The sequence below is a fragment of the Nomia melanderi genome, chromosome 7, assembly GCF_051020985.1.
Source record: "Nomia melanderi isolate GNS246 chromosome 7, iyNomMela1, whole genome shotgun sequence".
Taxonomy (NCBI): domain Eukaryota; kingdom Metazoa; phylum Arthropoda; class Insecta; order Hymenoptera; family Halictidae; genus Nomia; species Nomia melanderi.
Window position 1 is genome coordinate 11496005 of NC_135005.1, and position 12358 is coordinate 11508362.

At 56.5% G+C, this 12358-nt stretch overlaps 1 protein-coding gene across 10 annotated transcripts in view; it reads right to left on the minus strand.

Annotated features, from left to right (window-relative positions):
• LOC116424941 (protein bric-a-brac 1) overlaps nucleotides 1–12358 on the minus strand; it is a 224825-nt gene that overhangs the window by 140262 nt on the left and 72205 nt on the right. The window contains exon 5 of one of the 10 annotated variants that reach the window (XM_076368938.1): nucleotides 49–1784. The exons of the other annotated variants lie outside the window; for them this stretch is intronic. Within the exon in view, the coding sequence (XP_076225053.1) occupies nucleotides 1599–1784 (186 nt within the window). The 3' untranslated portion in view covers nucleotides 49–1598. Of the gene's footprint in view, nucleotides 1–48; nucleotides 1785–12358 lie in introns of those variants that run through there. 10 annotated transcript variants of the gene reach the window in all.

Here is a 12358-nt window from a genome sequence, read left to right on the forward strand (position 1 = left end):
TATATTAATAAACTTATTGTTATTTGCCACGTAACTGTATGTTATTGTGCATTATTATATCATATTCCTATGTTCTCCTATAAAAACTCGACAGAAAGCTGTCTCTAAATTTTGCCGGGTAGATCGGGCGAATACCCCACTGCGCGCCAGAGGAATCGAGCGCGGAACACAGCGGAGCCGGCGCCTTCGTTACGTCGCGGCAAAGAATCGTAAAAGTTGTGAGTGTTGTGCATCACCGTGTACGTTAAAATAGCATCGCACCGCGCTGCACGGACATAACGAACAATGAAAGTCGAGCGCACGCGTATTTCGCTGACGTCCGTTCGTTTCGCATTATATTAAGACGATGCATATGAAACGCCGCGCCGTTTCTACCGAGTTTGAACGTCGCGGTGACGTATGACGACCGCAGCGATATTTCATCGGGAATCGGTGCAACAACCGCGCTGCAACATGGTGAAATTATCCGCGATCCCTCTATATTCTCGATCGACTCCAGACCGAGTGATTCGGACCACGATCGAAGCTTTCAATCGAATTTTGCAAAGTGGGGGACGTTTTGCTAAAAAGTCAACTTTCTGCAATCGATGTCTACGCAAACGAACAGATTAAAATAATTTAGTAAACGTTACAGTTGTTATAAACATTAAAAGTTAGATATTTTAAGAGTACAATTTCTTGCAAAAGAAATTGCTTCTCTTCTATACGATGCTATGATAACTGCATGCAATATTTTTGCTTCGTTTTGGTCCTAAAATGTTGAGGATACTTTTCTGATTAAAATTACTGATACTAAACAGTACCGCTTGTTATCTATTAGAACAACAACGCTTAATAAACTAATGAAAATTCCCAAAATTCTTTACATTCGACAAGGTAACGTTCAAGTCTTAAAAGGTCCTAGGATCAAACAAATTCGAGTATACTCAGCACAGTAGTCTTTACAATACTTTCCTTAAGACAATATTGTTTAAACAATGAATTAAAAAATTATTTAAAAAACAAAATATATTACAATGATTATTACAAAATAATCGTTTCTTAATGAATTTCAGTGCAAATTTGATCTGACACTTTCATGGTTGAACAGATAGAACAAAATGTCAGCTATTCCTCCCATCTAACCCACTGTGCGGTGTGGCGTCGGAAGCGTCGACTTACGATCGGGAATCGTTCCGGAGCGAAACGGAAGGTCGCGGCTTGGCCGCGTTTTTGTTCGCAGCGGCGACGCGTTCCGAGTACCGGTGGCCTGGTGCTGATGTTCTTCCTGAAAGTGCAGCGCCGACCGTTTGTAGTGAGCTAAGCAAACGAGGCGGTCCCCCTGCATTCTTTACGGCAGACAGGCGCTTCTCGAGAGCGCCACTTTGCCCTCTCTCGCTCCCTCTTTGACTCCTTCTCTTCGCCGTTTCCCTCCTTCCGCCTCGGTCCCCTTCTAGGGATGACACGTCGTTACGTTTGTACGTACGAGCGGTAGGCGCGCGCGTGTGCGTCGGCCGTGCGATCGCGTTCGTGTTCGCGCAACAGCGATAACACCTGTATCTCCGTCGAGCCGGGGGCTCGACGCGTTCGCACTTGTTCCTCGAGTTGTGTTTCGACGGCTAGAAAGCTCCGTTGCCGAGCCGGTGGATGTTTAGACGAGGTGTCATTGTCCGGGACTCGCGCGGATCGAAAAGCAGCCCGTCACGGCGATCCTCTCGCGATCGATTCCCACAGCTGCCGATGGGAAACGTGGATAGCCGGCGAGTCGTCGGAACCCACTTATCGGAAACTCCGCCCGGACGGACCTGCGATGGATCAGCGGTCGATAATTGCTCGGCGGTAGAATGAAAGTTTCGCGAAAGCCGCGGAAGTCGTAAACGCGAAACGAGCGTAAGACCGTCAGTGGTTTTCCCCGTGCCAAGAAAATTCAAAGGTTCCGCTGGAGACCGGGGAGAGACGACGCTCGCGGGAGCTGCTTACGGTGTACGGGCTTCACGCAACAAGTGCGATCGCGGAACGGATGGTCGATCGAGTCGCCGTCAAAGTCCCGTGCCGCGTAAAGGGGGCGGTCGCGAGGAACGACGTGGGGTCGAGTCGAGTTTGACCCGGCTTTGAATCGGTCCCGGACATATTCCGACCGCGAGATGCCGCGATTCGAGTGGGCAGCCGCGCTGAAAGCGCCAGCCGACCAAGAATAGTTTAAAAACTGAGGTGGCGAGTGGAAAAGGAAAGGCGGTAATCGCGCGGACGAGAGTTACTCGCACTTCTCCGATTTAAACGGTTGGCCGGACGTAGAGCGATCCGAGAAAAAGACGGGAGAGCTCTCGTGGAGTCTGCTCGTACCAACAATTTCCGGCATTGTCGCGAACGAAACAAAGTTTCAATTACGCTTTAGCATCGCCCAGTTGCCTCTTTTTAGTTCGACTCTCGACTTCTTGACGAGTTCTCAGCATCCGTGGCTGAAGCCGCCGCCACCTCTGCTACCTCGCCGCCACCCCCACCGTCGCCTCCGTCGCCTTCCTCGGCGTCGTCGTCGGCGTCGCCGTCGCGGTCGTAACCGCGACCGAGCCACGCGGCGGCTTTGCGCCGTCTCTCTCCCTTTCTCTCTCTCACACTCCTTCTCTTTCTCTTTCCATTTCTTCCTTTCCTCTGCACGCTATCCCCAGACCTCTAACCCCTTTCCCTCAGCGGCTTCTGGTTCGCTGGCGAGGCGGAATGAAAGAAAAGAACGAAAGGAGGCGAGGTAGAGGGACAGCAATGGGGCCGGAGAAAAGGTAAGAAGAAAACGGGCAGCACGAGGACACCGGTAGCGCGAAATAAACACGGAACCCGACGTTTTTCAAGCAGTTTATTGCGGGAACGCGCGCGGCAAAAGTCCCACGCGGACTTCGGCGTCAATTATATCCGCGGAATAACTTAACGGTCCCTTAGAAACACGCTGAATGGCCTATTCAGCCGTTCGTTGAAGGTTCTCGAGTGTTATATAATAAAGAACGTGTTCTGCTCGGGCATGACGTAAGTTTGCCGGTCGGTTCGAGGGTGCGGACGAGCCGGCCTCGTTCTTTCTTCGCGCGGCGCCCGCGAGACGGAAACGCTGGAAATCAGTGCGACTCGCCCGTGCCTCGAACTCGAATGCGTCCGGCTGGCCGCGTCGCGAAAGAAGAACGAAAACGACCGATACGAGTGGCGGGCGTTCGGAGGTGTACACGACTGTAGGATTCCAAGCGGGGCAGCGAACAGCCGCGTAATCTCGTCGCGAAAACGAGCGTGAAGTCGTTAACGAGGAGCGGCAACCTTGGCGCGGCGAAGATTCGCGTCTCGCGGACGATCCACGAGTCGCCGCGACCGGTGCGTCGACATCGCCGTTTCCGTAAATATTGCTCGTTGGAATTCCAATCTGGAAACTTTTTTCGAAAGGAAGAGTCCGACGGATAAAGGGTTTCTTTGCGGCTAGACAGGTGTCGCGTCGGCGAACGGGGGCTCGCACGACGCGAGAACTTCGCGGGCAAGCAACGTCTCGAGGAGTCCGAGAGGCGCCGCGAGCCAAACAGCCGTTGCACGGGCTAAGGCAACGATCCGCTCGCCGTGCCGCGCCGGACGAATTCCAGGAACGGTCGTTCGACCGGAGGGAAAAATAAAATAACGGAGCATAAAGCCGCGCGTAAAACGCTTTCGCCGGTTCGCGATAATCCCGCCAGCGAAACAATATCGTTTTTATTGTCGGTGCCTGGCTACGATAATAATATTTATTTCCAAGGCGCATTAATTTTTTCCGGAATGCGCCGGTAGCTCCGAGAAACGCCAGCCGAGAGCCGTTGTATCGTTAATAAGCGAACAATGCCGGAATCTTCCGAGAACCCCGGCGGACAGAGTTACATCGGTGTCCCTCGGTGCAGCGCTCCGTGCTCGCTTCGGTTAGGTCTTGATGCCGCCCTCCCTCCCTCCTTCGTTCTCTTATTCGATTCGAACATCGTCCGCTTTAGCGGTCTGACGCGACGCGTCCAGTTGAACCGACGGATCGGGCGGTGCCGAAGAAAAGAAGTAAATTCGCGGACGATCGAAGAGCGACTGGAAGAGATTCGCGGGCGAGCCTAGACGAACGGGCGAGACGCGCGAAGGGGAGACGACGACAGGGTTGACGCGATAGATAACGGAAAGGGAAAGGGAAAGGAAGAGAGAAGGAAAGAAAGGGCGCGTGTATTCCAGGCGTATATGCTTTTCTGGGTTTCCACGAGCGAAGAATATGACGGGCGGTGACGTCAGCCTGAATATTTGAAGGGGGCGAGACTTCAAAAGAACACGTGTTACGGTGCTAGGACGCCGTTTAAATAATGCAAAGTCAACTTACTCTCCTCTCGTCCCGCTATGCGCGTCTTTCTTTCTCTCGGTGTCTTTCATTGCCTTCTCGTTTCGCTCGGTGCGTCTCTCGCTCTTTTCGTCTCCGTCGGCGGCTCACCCTAGTTCCAGCCCACCCCCAGCCCCCTCGACACGCGTCTTGTCTCGTTCGTACTCGGTCGGTCGGTCGGTCGGTCTCTGTCTGGCCCGGTCCCGGTGTCCCTCTGGTACGACCGCGTCGCGACGCGTGGCGAGGCAACGCGGAGTGAGGCGAGTCGAGGCGAGTCGAGGCTAGGCGAGGCGAAGCCAGGCGAGGCAACGCGAGGCGAGGCGAGGCGAGGCGAGGCGAGGCGATGCGGCGCACCCGCTCTTTCCCTTTCCCTTTCCATTTCCCTTTCCCTTGCTCTTCCAACGCTCTCCGACGCTCGACTCGAGTCCGAACTTCGTAACGATCGATGTGCCACCCTACCGCGTATGTACCGAGCGCGATGAAACGTTAATGCAGCGAGGATCGGCCGTTCGTGCCAGGAATTTCGGATTTCCCTCGAACTCGTGCGCCCGCCGTCGATTGCTCGACTATCCGTGGCCACTGCCGTTACAGATTAACGGAATCGAACTTTCCTATCGTTCGGCCACACTTCTCGCCAGTTGGCTCCGTTTCGCGCGCGTACGCGAAGATTCGGAGTGTTTCGCCGCGAGAACAGCCGCACGCCGATCGCTACGACCGATCGACCGGGGGTCGCGGCCCGAGGAACCGAGACAAGAGCGACTGTTCTTCTCGAGAAATAACGGCGCGCCGACTTTGAACTCCTCTCGAAGGGACGACGACGGTGACGGTGACGGTGACGGAGCCAGGTCTCGAGGCGAGAGCGGAAACGGAAACGGCCGACACCGGGGAGAACCGTTTAAAAGGCGTCCGAGGAACTAGGTCCGAAATTCATGGTTCGAGAGAGGCGAAGGTGTCGTAAAAAGGGAACGCCAGACTGTACAATTTAAATAATTGAACGCTCGATGGCTCGCGCTCTTGATTGGACGAGAATTTTTCGTTGCTCGGTCGTTTACGGTTAGATTACGGATTAACGCGGGCCAAACGAGACCGTGCCCGATCCGGACTAATTTTCGGGAAACGCGGTCAGAAGACGGGACGCCGAGATAGGTCGGACAACGGGGCGAAGAAGGATCGAAAAGCGAAGTGCGGAGAGGCGCCGGGGGGATGGAAAGAGAACGAAAGGGACACGAAGGGGACACGAAGGGGAGAAGGATGGCTGTCGTGTGGGTAAGGCGGCGGAGGAGCGATAGGAGGAACAGGAGGAAGAGGAGGAAGAGGAGAGCGAGGAGGAGAAGGAGGAGACGGTGAATGAGTCGTGTGTGCAGTCGATGCGATGCACGTGCAGGTGCATCGAGAGTGGGGCGGCAGGAATTCGCGCTGTCGCACCCGCGCATTTACCCCACCCTCGCGTCGCAGGGCGCAGGATTATGGAACCACCCCTGTGTACGAGGCCCTCTGTTTTTAGTCCCGGTTTTTTTCACCGATTGGCCACCCGTCGTGCAGCCGGCGGTGCGCCGTTCGTGGACCGAATTCGCGGGGGCGTTCGTTCGCCGCGGCTCGAAACCATTCCGTTCGGTTCCCACGAGCGGACGATTCGCCAGCCAACGGGGGACTCGAGCACCGCGTTCCTCGAGGCTGCTGGCTTCGGCCCCCGGACAAAAGATGTGCGCGATTATCGATCACCGGCTCCGAAATCATGCCGGGCGATATTAAACTTCTAAATTACACCGTCCTGCCCCGCCACGCTCGCGGCCGACAACGACGTCGCGCGACGAGCGACGCGTATTTCGCGATCGCGAAATCTCGTTAATTTTCCCGCCAGCCCGGAACGGCGTAGCGCGCGCGCACGCTCGTCCCGCGATATTAAAATTTTACGTTTGCCGTTCGTCATCGCATCGAATAACGTACGCGCGCGCCGGGCTTCGTTACACGGCCAGCCGCTGAAAAAAACGCCCGCCGCCGTGAAGGAAAAAAGTTCGGAACGGGACCGCCGGCGTGGACATCGCGCCGCAGCCGCGGGTGGGCCGGGGTGGCATCGTGAGAAAATCGCGAGCGCTTTTCTTCTTCCCGTGGCTCGGGCTCGCGTGCCACGCGACTGTGTCGGCCGTGCAACTTCGCGTACGTGGGCTTTACACGTGTACTTGCACGTTTTATGCGGTACGTGGTAAACGCGCGTCAACGCCGCTACGACGCTTTACGCTCGACGACCGAATACATTAACCTCCTCTTCCGCCTCTTCCCCCGGGTCTTTTCGCGCTCCTACTCGCTCCCTCTCTCGGTCTCGGGGTCCGGCTGTTCCTCTTCTCGCACTGGCGTCGTCTGCCGACACCGTAACCGCTGCGGCGGCTGGCTGCCTCGCCTTCGCGGCCGTCTCCGGCAACCCCTTTCAACCCCTTCTCGCCGTCTTTCGCAGACCGCCCAGCCTCTCGACGCCGCTGTCCCGTAAAAAAGAGGCTGAGCGATCTTGCTAACTTTCCGCTTCGAGGACGAAACTTTCATCCTACGTGACTCCGTGTTCGCGCGAAACGCGGGACGAGATTGAGTCGTGAACCGCTTTGTCGCTTTCGCGTCGGACCCATTCGTCCGTACGGATACTAGGTATTCGAGCGGTGTTTGGCCCTTGTCGAGACTACTCACCGAAACTACTCGCAGAGATTACTCGCCGGGACTGCCGGTCGAAAGGGAGGGTTACTACATCGGGGTAGCAGCGTTCACGCGGGGAACGATTGCTCGGAGCGAGACGAATCCCGCGAGTCTCGCTCGGCGAAAACGCGTTTCGAGGAATGTTTTTGCACGGACCAAGTTTTAACGCAATTACCGGCGACTCCTGGCGCCTCCCGCCCCTCAGTCATTCCTCTCTCAGCCCACTCTCAGCCGTTTCGCACCCTCAGCCTCCTTCGGCCATCTCCCCTCGACGCCTCTGTCCCCTTTCGTCCACCGGCCAATGTCTCATCCTTTACCGTTGCCGCTGCTACGCTGTCGTAACAGCGTGCCAGTCGATCTTTCCTTCTTCCTTCCTTTCTTACTTTCCTTCTTACTCCCTTTCTCCTATTCTCCTACCCTCCTTTGCCAACAGTTCCGCTTCCCCACCCGGTAACTTGCCCGCGAACCTACTTTGCCCCGTACTTTATCTTTATCCGTTTTTCACCCCCTCGCACCCTCGGCACGACTGGTCTCGTCTCGTCTCGTCTCGAGTCGACTCTACTCGCTCCCATCCTCTCGCCCACACCCCGCCGCCGCTCCTACCTTTGCTTACCCTATATATCCAGCCCGCTCGGCCGACGCGCACGTCATTCCGCGTTATTTTCATTTTATCGTCAGCAATCTTGGTTAATGCAATACCACCCCCCATCGTCCAGAAACCGTTTTTTATTCTCTAGTTGAATATTCTATCGCGTTACGGCTTCGCGGAAAATAATCTCGGCCGAAGAGAAAGAGAACGCGGAGGAGAACTGCCGGATCGAACGCGTGAATTCGACCACTTCCGCTTCGGGCTCGTTCGAATTCAATTTCGAGCGACTCGGCGGAGAACGAGGCGGCGGAAGTTCGATTTCGCTGCGGGGGTCGGAACCTCCGAGACGGCGGAGGTCGAAGACGCGAGAAAACCTGGGAAAATCGTGGAAGAATCGCGAAAGACGGCTGGCGGCGCGCGACACAGTTTCGTAGGAGTGTCCAGAGTGCAGCGGCTGCCGCCTTAATCGCGCATCGATCGAACGAGCACGACTTTGAAGGCACCTCGCCGCGAAACGAGTGCCGTGCTATACTCCAAACTATCGCCGCCCGCGCCGCTATTCCGTCGACTTTGTTCCCGCGAGTCACCGCACCGTGTATAGCCCGGCAAGACATCGCACGTATCGATCGCCGGATTAATTTGTAGTCCGGACAATGGGCCGTCATCTCTCCCGTTCTAGCCGACACGACGGACGTAACGTTACGTTGTATCGCCCCGGCTCGCGGCGGCTTCGATCTCCGCAGCCTCGCACCGATTCTCGCCAGTTTCCTTCTCCACTTTTGCACCTGTTTCCGTCGAGAATCACTTTCTCGGTGTTCCCCGTGTCTCGGAAGAACTTGGAAAGTCGAGGAGTCGTCCGGTAGACGCGGAGGAACGCGCGTCGTTGGCCGATCGACTCGAGCGTTTTCTCAACGGACACACAATCTCGATGATAGCGACAATGGCGCATAGAGTTTTTAACGCGAGAGGGGGGGGGGGGTGGAGGGGGGAGGAGGGTGAGAATACGAAACTAGGCGCGAGACAATGGCTTTCTTCAAGACCGATTCCCCTTAATCTCGTCCCGGCATTTCGCAGCGGCAAAACTAATCTCGCTTCCGCGGAGCACACCGGGTCTCTGGATGTTTCCTTTTAATATTCGCGCGCTATTGTTGGCTCGACTTTCGAAATTGATTCTTTTTTCCCGTTAAACCTCTTACCCGAAATTGGACTAAATTTGTTTCTTCCTGTTCTTTTTAGAGGAAATAAACACGGTCGCGGAGACGGACGGACGGCGCGTTGGCTAGCGAGGGAAAGAGAGGGAAACGGGGCCGACTAATCAAGACGCGAGCGGATGAACCTTTCGCGAATATCTCGGAGAGCCGGGAGGACGGGAAGCCGGCGGATCGATATCGATGGAGAAGACTCGCGGCGGCGGGAACGGTTAACGCGGTTAAAATCGCCACGGAAACTAGCCAGTATCGTTTAAATCGGATCGAATGAATCATATTCGCTAGAAGTATCGCCGACGCGAGTCATCGACGCAAATGAAATTATATTCCGCCTCCTAATAGTAACGCTCGGCATTAACCGGCGCGCCGTTCCGACAAACAAATTTGAGCGCGTGACTCAGCCAGCTCGTACCGTATGTAATATGTACTACAAATATACGCGCGTAAGCGCGGCGCGCTCGTTCCCCGAAGCCGTTCGATCGGTCGCGACGAAAGTTTTCGGCAAACTCTTCGTTCCGGAGAGCTTGTTTCGCGCCGCCGCCTCTTCCCGAACGGAATTTCGAGAGGCCGCGACGCTGTCGCGGAACGCCGCGCGACTTCGCGTGTCACGGAATTATGCGGAGCGTTTGAAAATATTCCGCAGCGGCCGAGCGACGGGGAAACGACGGTACAGAAAGTAGACGTCGCTTTTGAAAACGCTCGGCGGGCGAGTACGGCAAAGTCGCTCTCGCCCCGGTGTGTGTTGTGTGTGTGTGTGTGTGTGTGTGTGTGTGTGTGTGTGTGTGTGTGTGTGTGTGTGTGTGTACGGTAAACCGACGACGACGCACCAAATTCGAGCAAGCGGATTTGAACGCGATGGCGGCGATTCAACGTTCGAGGCATTGAAACGCGAAACAAACGGGACGACGATTCGTGGCGGCGGCGGCGGCGGCGGTGACGGTAGCGGTTGCGGCAACGGAACACGGGGAAAACTCGACTCGACGTCCTTCGCCTTTCGCGTCGGAATTAAACGGGCGCGATCGTCGTCGCGTGTCTTGTTTCAATGGGTCGCGCGTGCCTATTATGCGCGGTCGAGAGATTTTTTGGTTCGACGTCGACGTCGACGCCGATGCCGATGAAAACTCGAATGCTGTGCGGCAACGAGCGGAGCGAGGGTTTTATTGGCTGGCGTGGAGGACGGGGAGGATGGGCGGAACACGAGGAACAGAGGAAGAGGAGCGACTAGCTGAAAGGGGGAAGAAGGGAGAATGTAATCGAATATCCTAGAATTTAATTCTATCGGTTCGTCCCGCGCGTTCGACTTTCATATCGCGCTTTTTTGCGACAGTCATTAAATCTAATTTATCGCGACGCCCGTGTCGCGTTTCAGGGACCCGTCCCCGGACCGAAACCAGCCGCCAGCAGCCCGTCCACCCGCGCTGCCCAGCCGTACACCGGGCGTCCGCGCGTCCGAATCGAAACCGTCCTTTCGCGAAACACGCGGCACCCGACTTTCCCGTGGACCCCGGCGACCGCGCGATCTCCGGCATCGTTTGTCTCGATCGACGACCAATTTCAATCGGCGTCGACCCGCTTAAAAGCATGAAAACGCTCCCTCCGAAACGGAAAAGAGGGGAACAAAAAACCGGGCGAGGGTTGGAAACGGTTTCGGTGGCGCGCGGGCTTGCCGGTTGAACGCGGCTGGCGACGCGGCAGCAAAAAAACCATCGGAAAGACGTCGATCGATCGATGATCGAGCGAAACGAGAAACGACGGGAGTGTCGCTGGTGGTACGCGGCGGCAGAGATAACGACGAGAGGTTATAAATCTCCTTCCGGTCGGAATCGGGAGCGAAGCAATCTGCGGAATGGTCCGGTCATCCGTCCATCAAGTCACGCGTACCGCGACGTACAGTCTACGTATTAATATATCTGCGGGCCGCAGCGGAGAGCCGCGTTCGCCCCGTCCCGCCTCGCCTCGCCTCGCCGCGCCTCGCTTCGCCTCGCCCGGACTAGCCTCCGCGTAGCGCTGACGAACGCGCGCTGCCTGCCGGCCGGCGGGGACGCCGGCCTCCGTTAAAGCACGCTGCGGGAGCATCGTGTATCGTGTATCGTGTATCGTGTATCGTGTATCGTGTATCGCGTATACGTAGAATGTATGGCGAACGGAATGGTGTGCATGCCACCGTATGATGTCACGGTGTATGTATGGTGTTTGCCGCATGGTATACGGCGCTAGACGCGAGGCGAGCGGCGCGCCCCTCGTCCTACACGATGCGCGATTCACGATGCAGGATGCACGATGCACGATGGAGGATGGAGGACGAGTCGCTCCCTCTCCGGCTGCCGGCTCGGGCTCGATCCGTCTCGCTCTCGCTCCACGGTCTCGGTATTTATGCGCGTTTCGATGGGAAAAGGCAGCGCGCAACTCGGACGCGACGCAAGATAATTTCTGATTTACCGCGGCCTCGTCGCTGCTGTCGGCCGCCGTACATCGCGGAGATCCGTCCCGAGCCGCGTTTTCGAAATGGAAACGCTCGGCCCCGACCCCCTCTTCCGTGCCAACTGTCCCCGCGCGAATATCAGCAGCCCGCCTCCCTTCTCGGTTCGATCCTGTTCGTCCCCTCCGGAACACGGGACGGGAAAGATTTCGAATTTGACTGAACTCCGCCGGGCCGGTTCGCTGAAAAATTAACGCAGGCGGGGGGAAAGCGCCGGGCGGCGTCGCGAAATCGCGAAACGATAAAGAGCGGTCGTGCGGGTGACCGGCTCGGTCGTCAACCCGACGATGCTTCGGCTCGTTACATTATTACGAGAAGCTCCTTACGGGAATTTCTCGGCCGAGTTTGCGACCGGGAATCGCGAAAAAGTGTCTTCCCGGCGTCGTTCGACTGAATTTTTCAAGGCGGTCCCGCGGACGTTGCCACTGGACGCGCTTACATCTTTCAAGAACAAGCAGCTTTCTTTCCCCGCCTCCCGATTCCCTTCCGCCGAACATTCGCCGTGCACGACTCGCTCGATCGCGCTCGTCCCCTCGCCGATCGATCGAAATATCGAATCTCGATGGCCGTTCCGGCCCCTTCGTAATTTCGTAAATCGTTCTTCTAAACCGTATCGAGCCGTTCCATAAATAATGCCGTTTCTCCCGGCCCTTACGTAAACCAACGTAACTCGTGTATACTGAAACCGTTTATGAATTCCCCAACGCGTTCTACCTCCTCCCGATCGCTGTCTCCTCGCGGAGCACGTCGTGTCGCTTCCACGCGCAAATCTCTTCCCCGAGCGAAGACGAGCAAGGTCCACCATCGAATTCACCGATCGGCCGAACCAATCGGAGCTCCGGGAGCGCGGGCGTCGGAGTTCCCGGAAGAATTCGGGGAAATCGAGGGGCACCCTGAGGAACGTCGAGATTTCGAGCAAAGCGCGAGAATATAGTCGGTGTTCCACGAATTACGTTTCGGTCGCGCGCAACCTTGGAACCAGCCGCGAGACGTGGCGAACTCGGGCCTCGAGTGAAACATACGGCGGATCGGAAGCGAGTAACCACGTCGGTGTCGCGTACCCGACGAAACGGAAA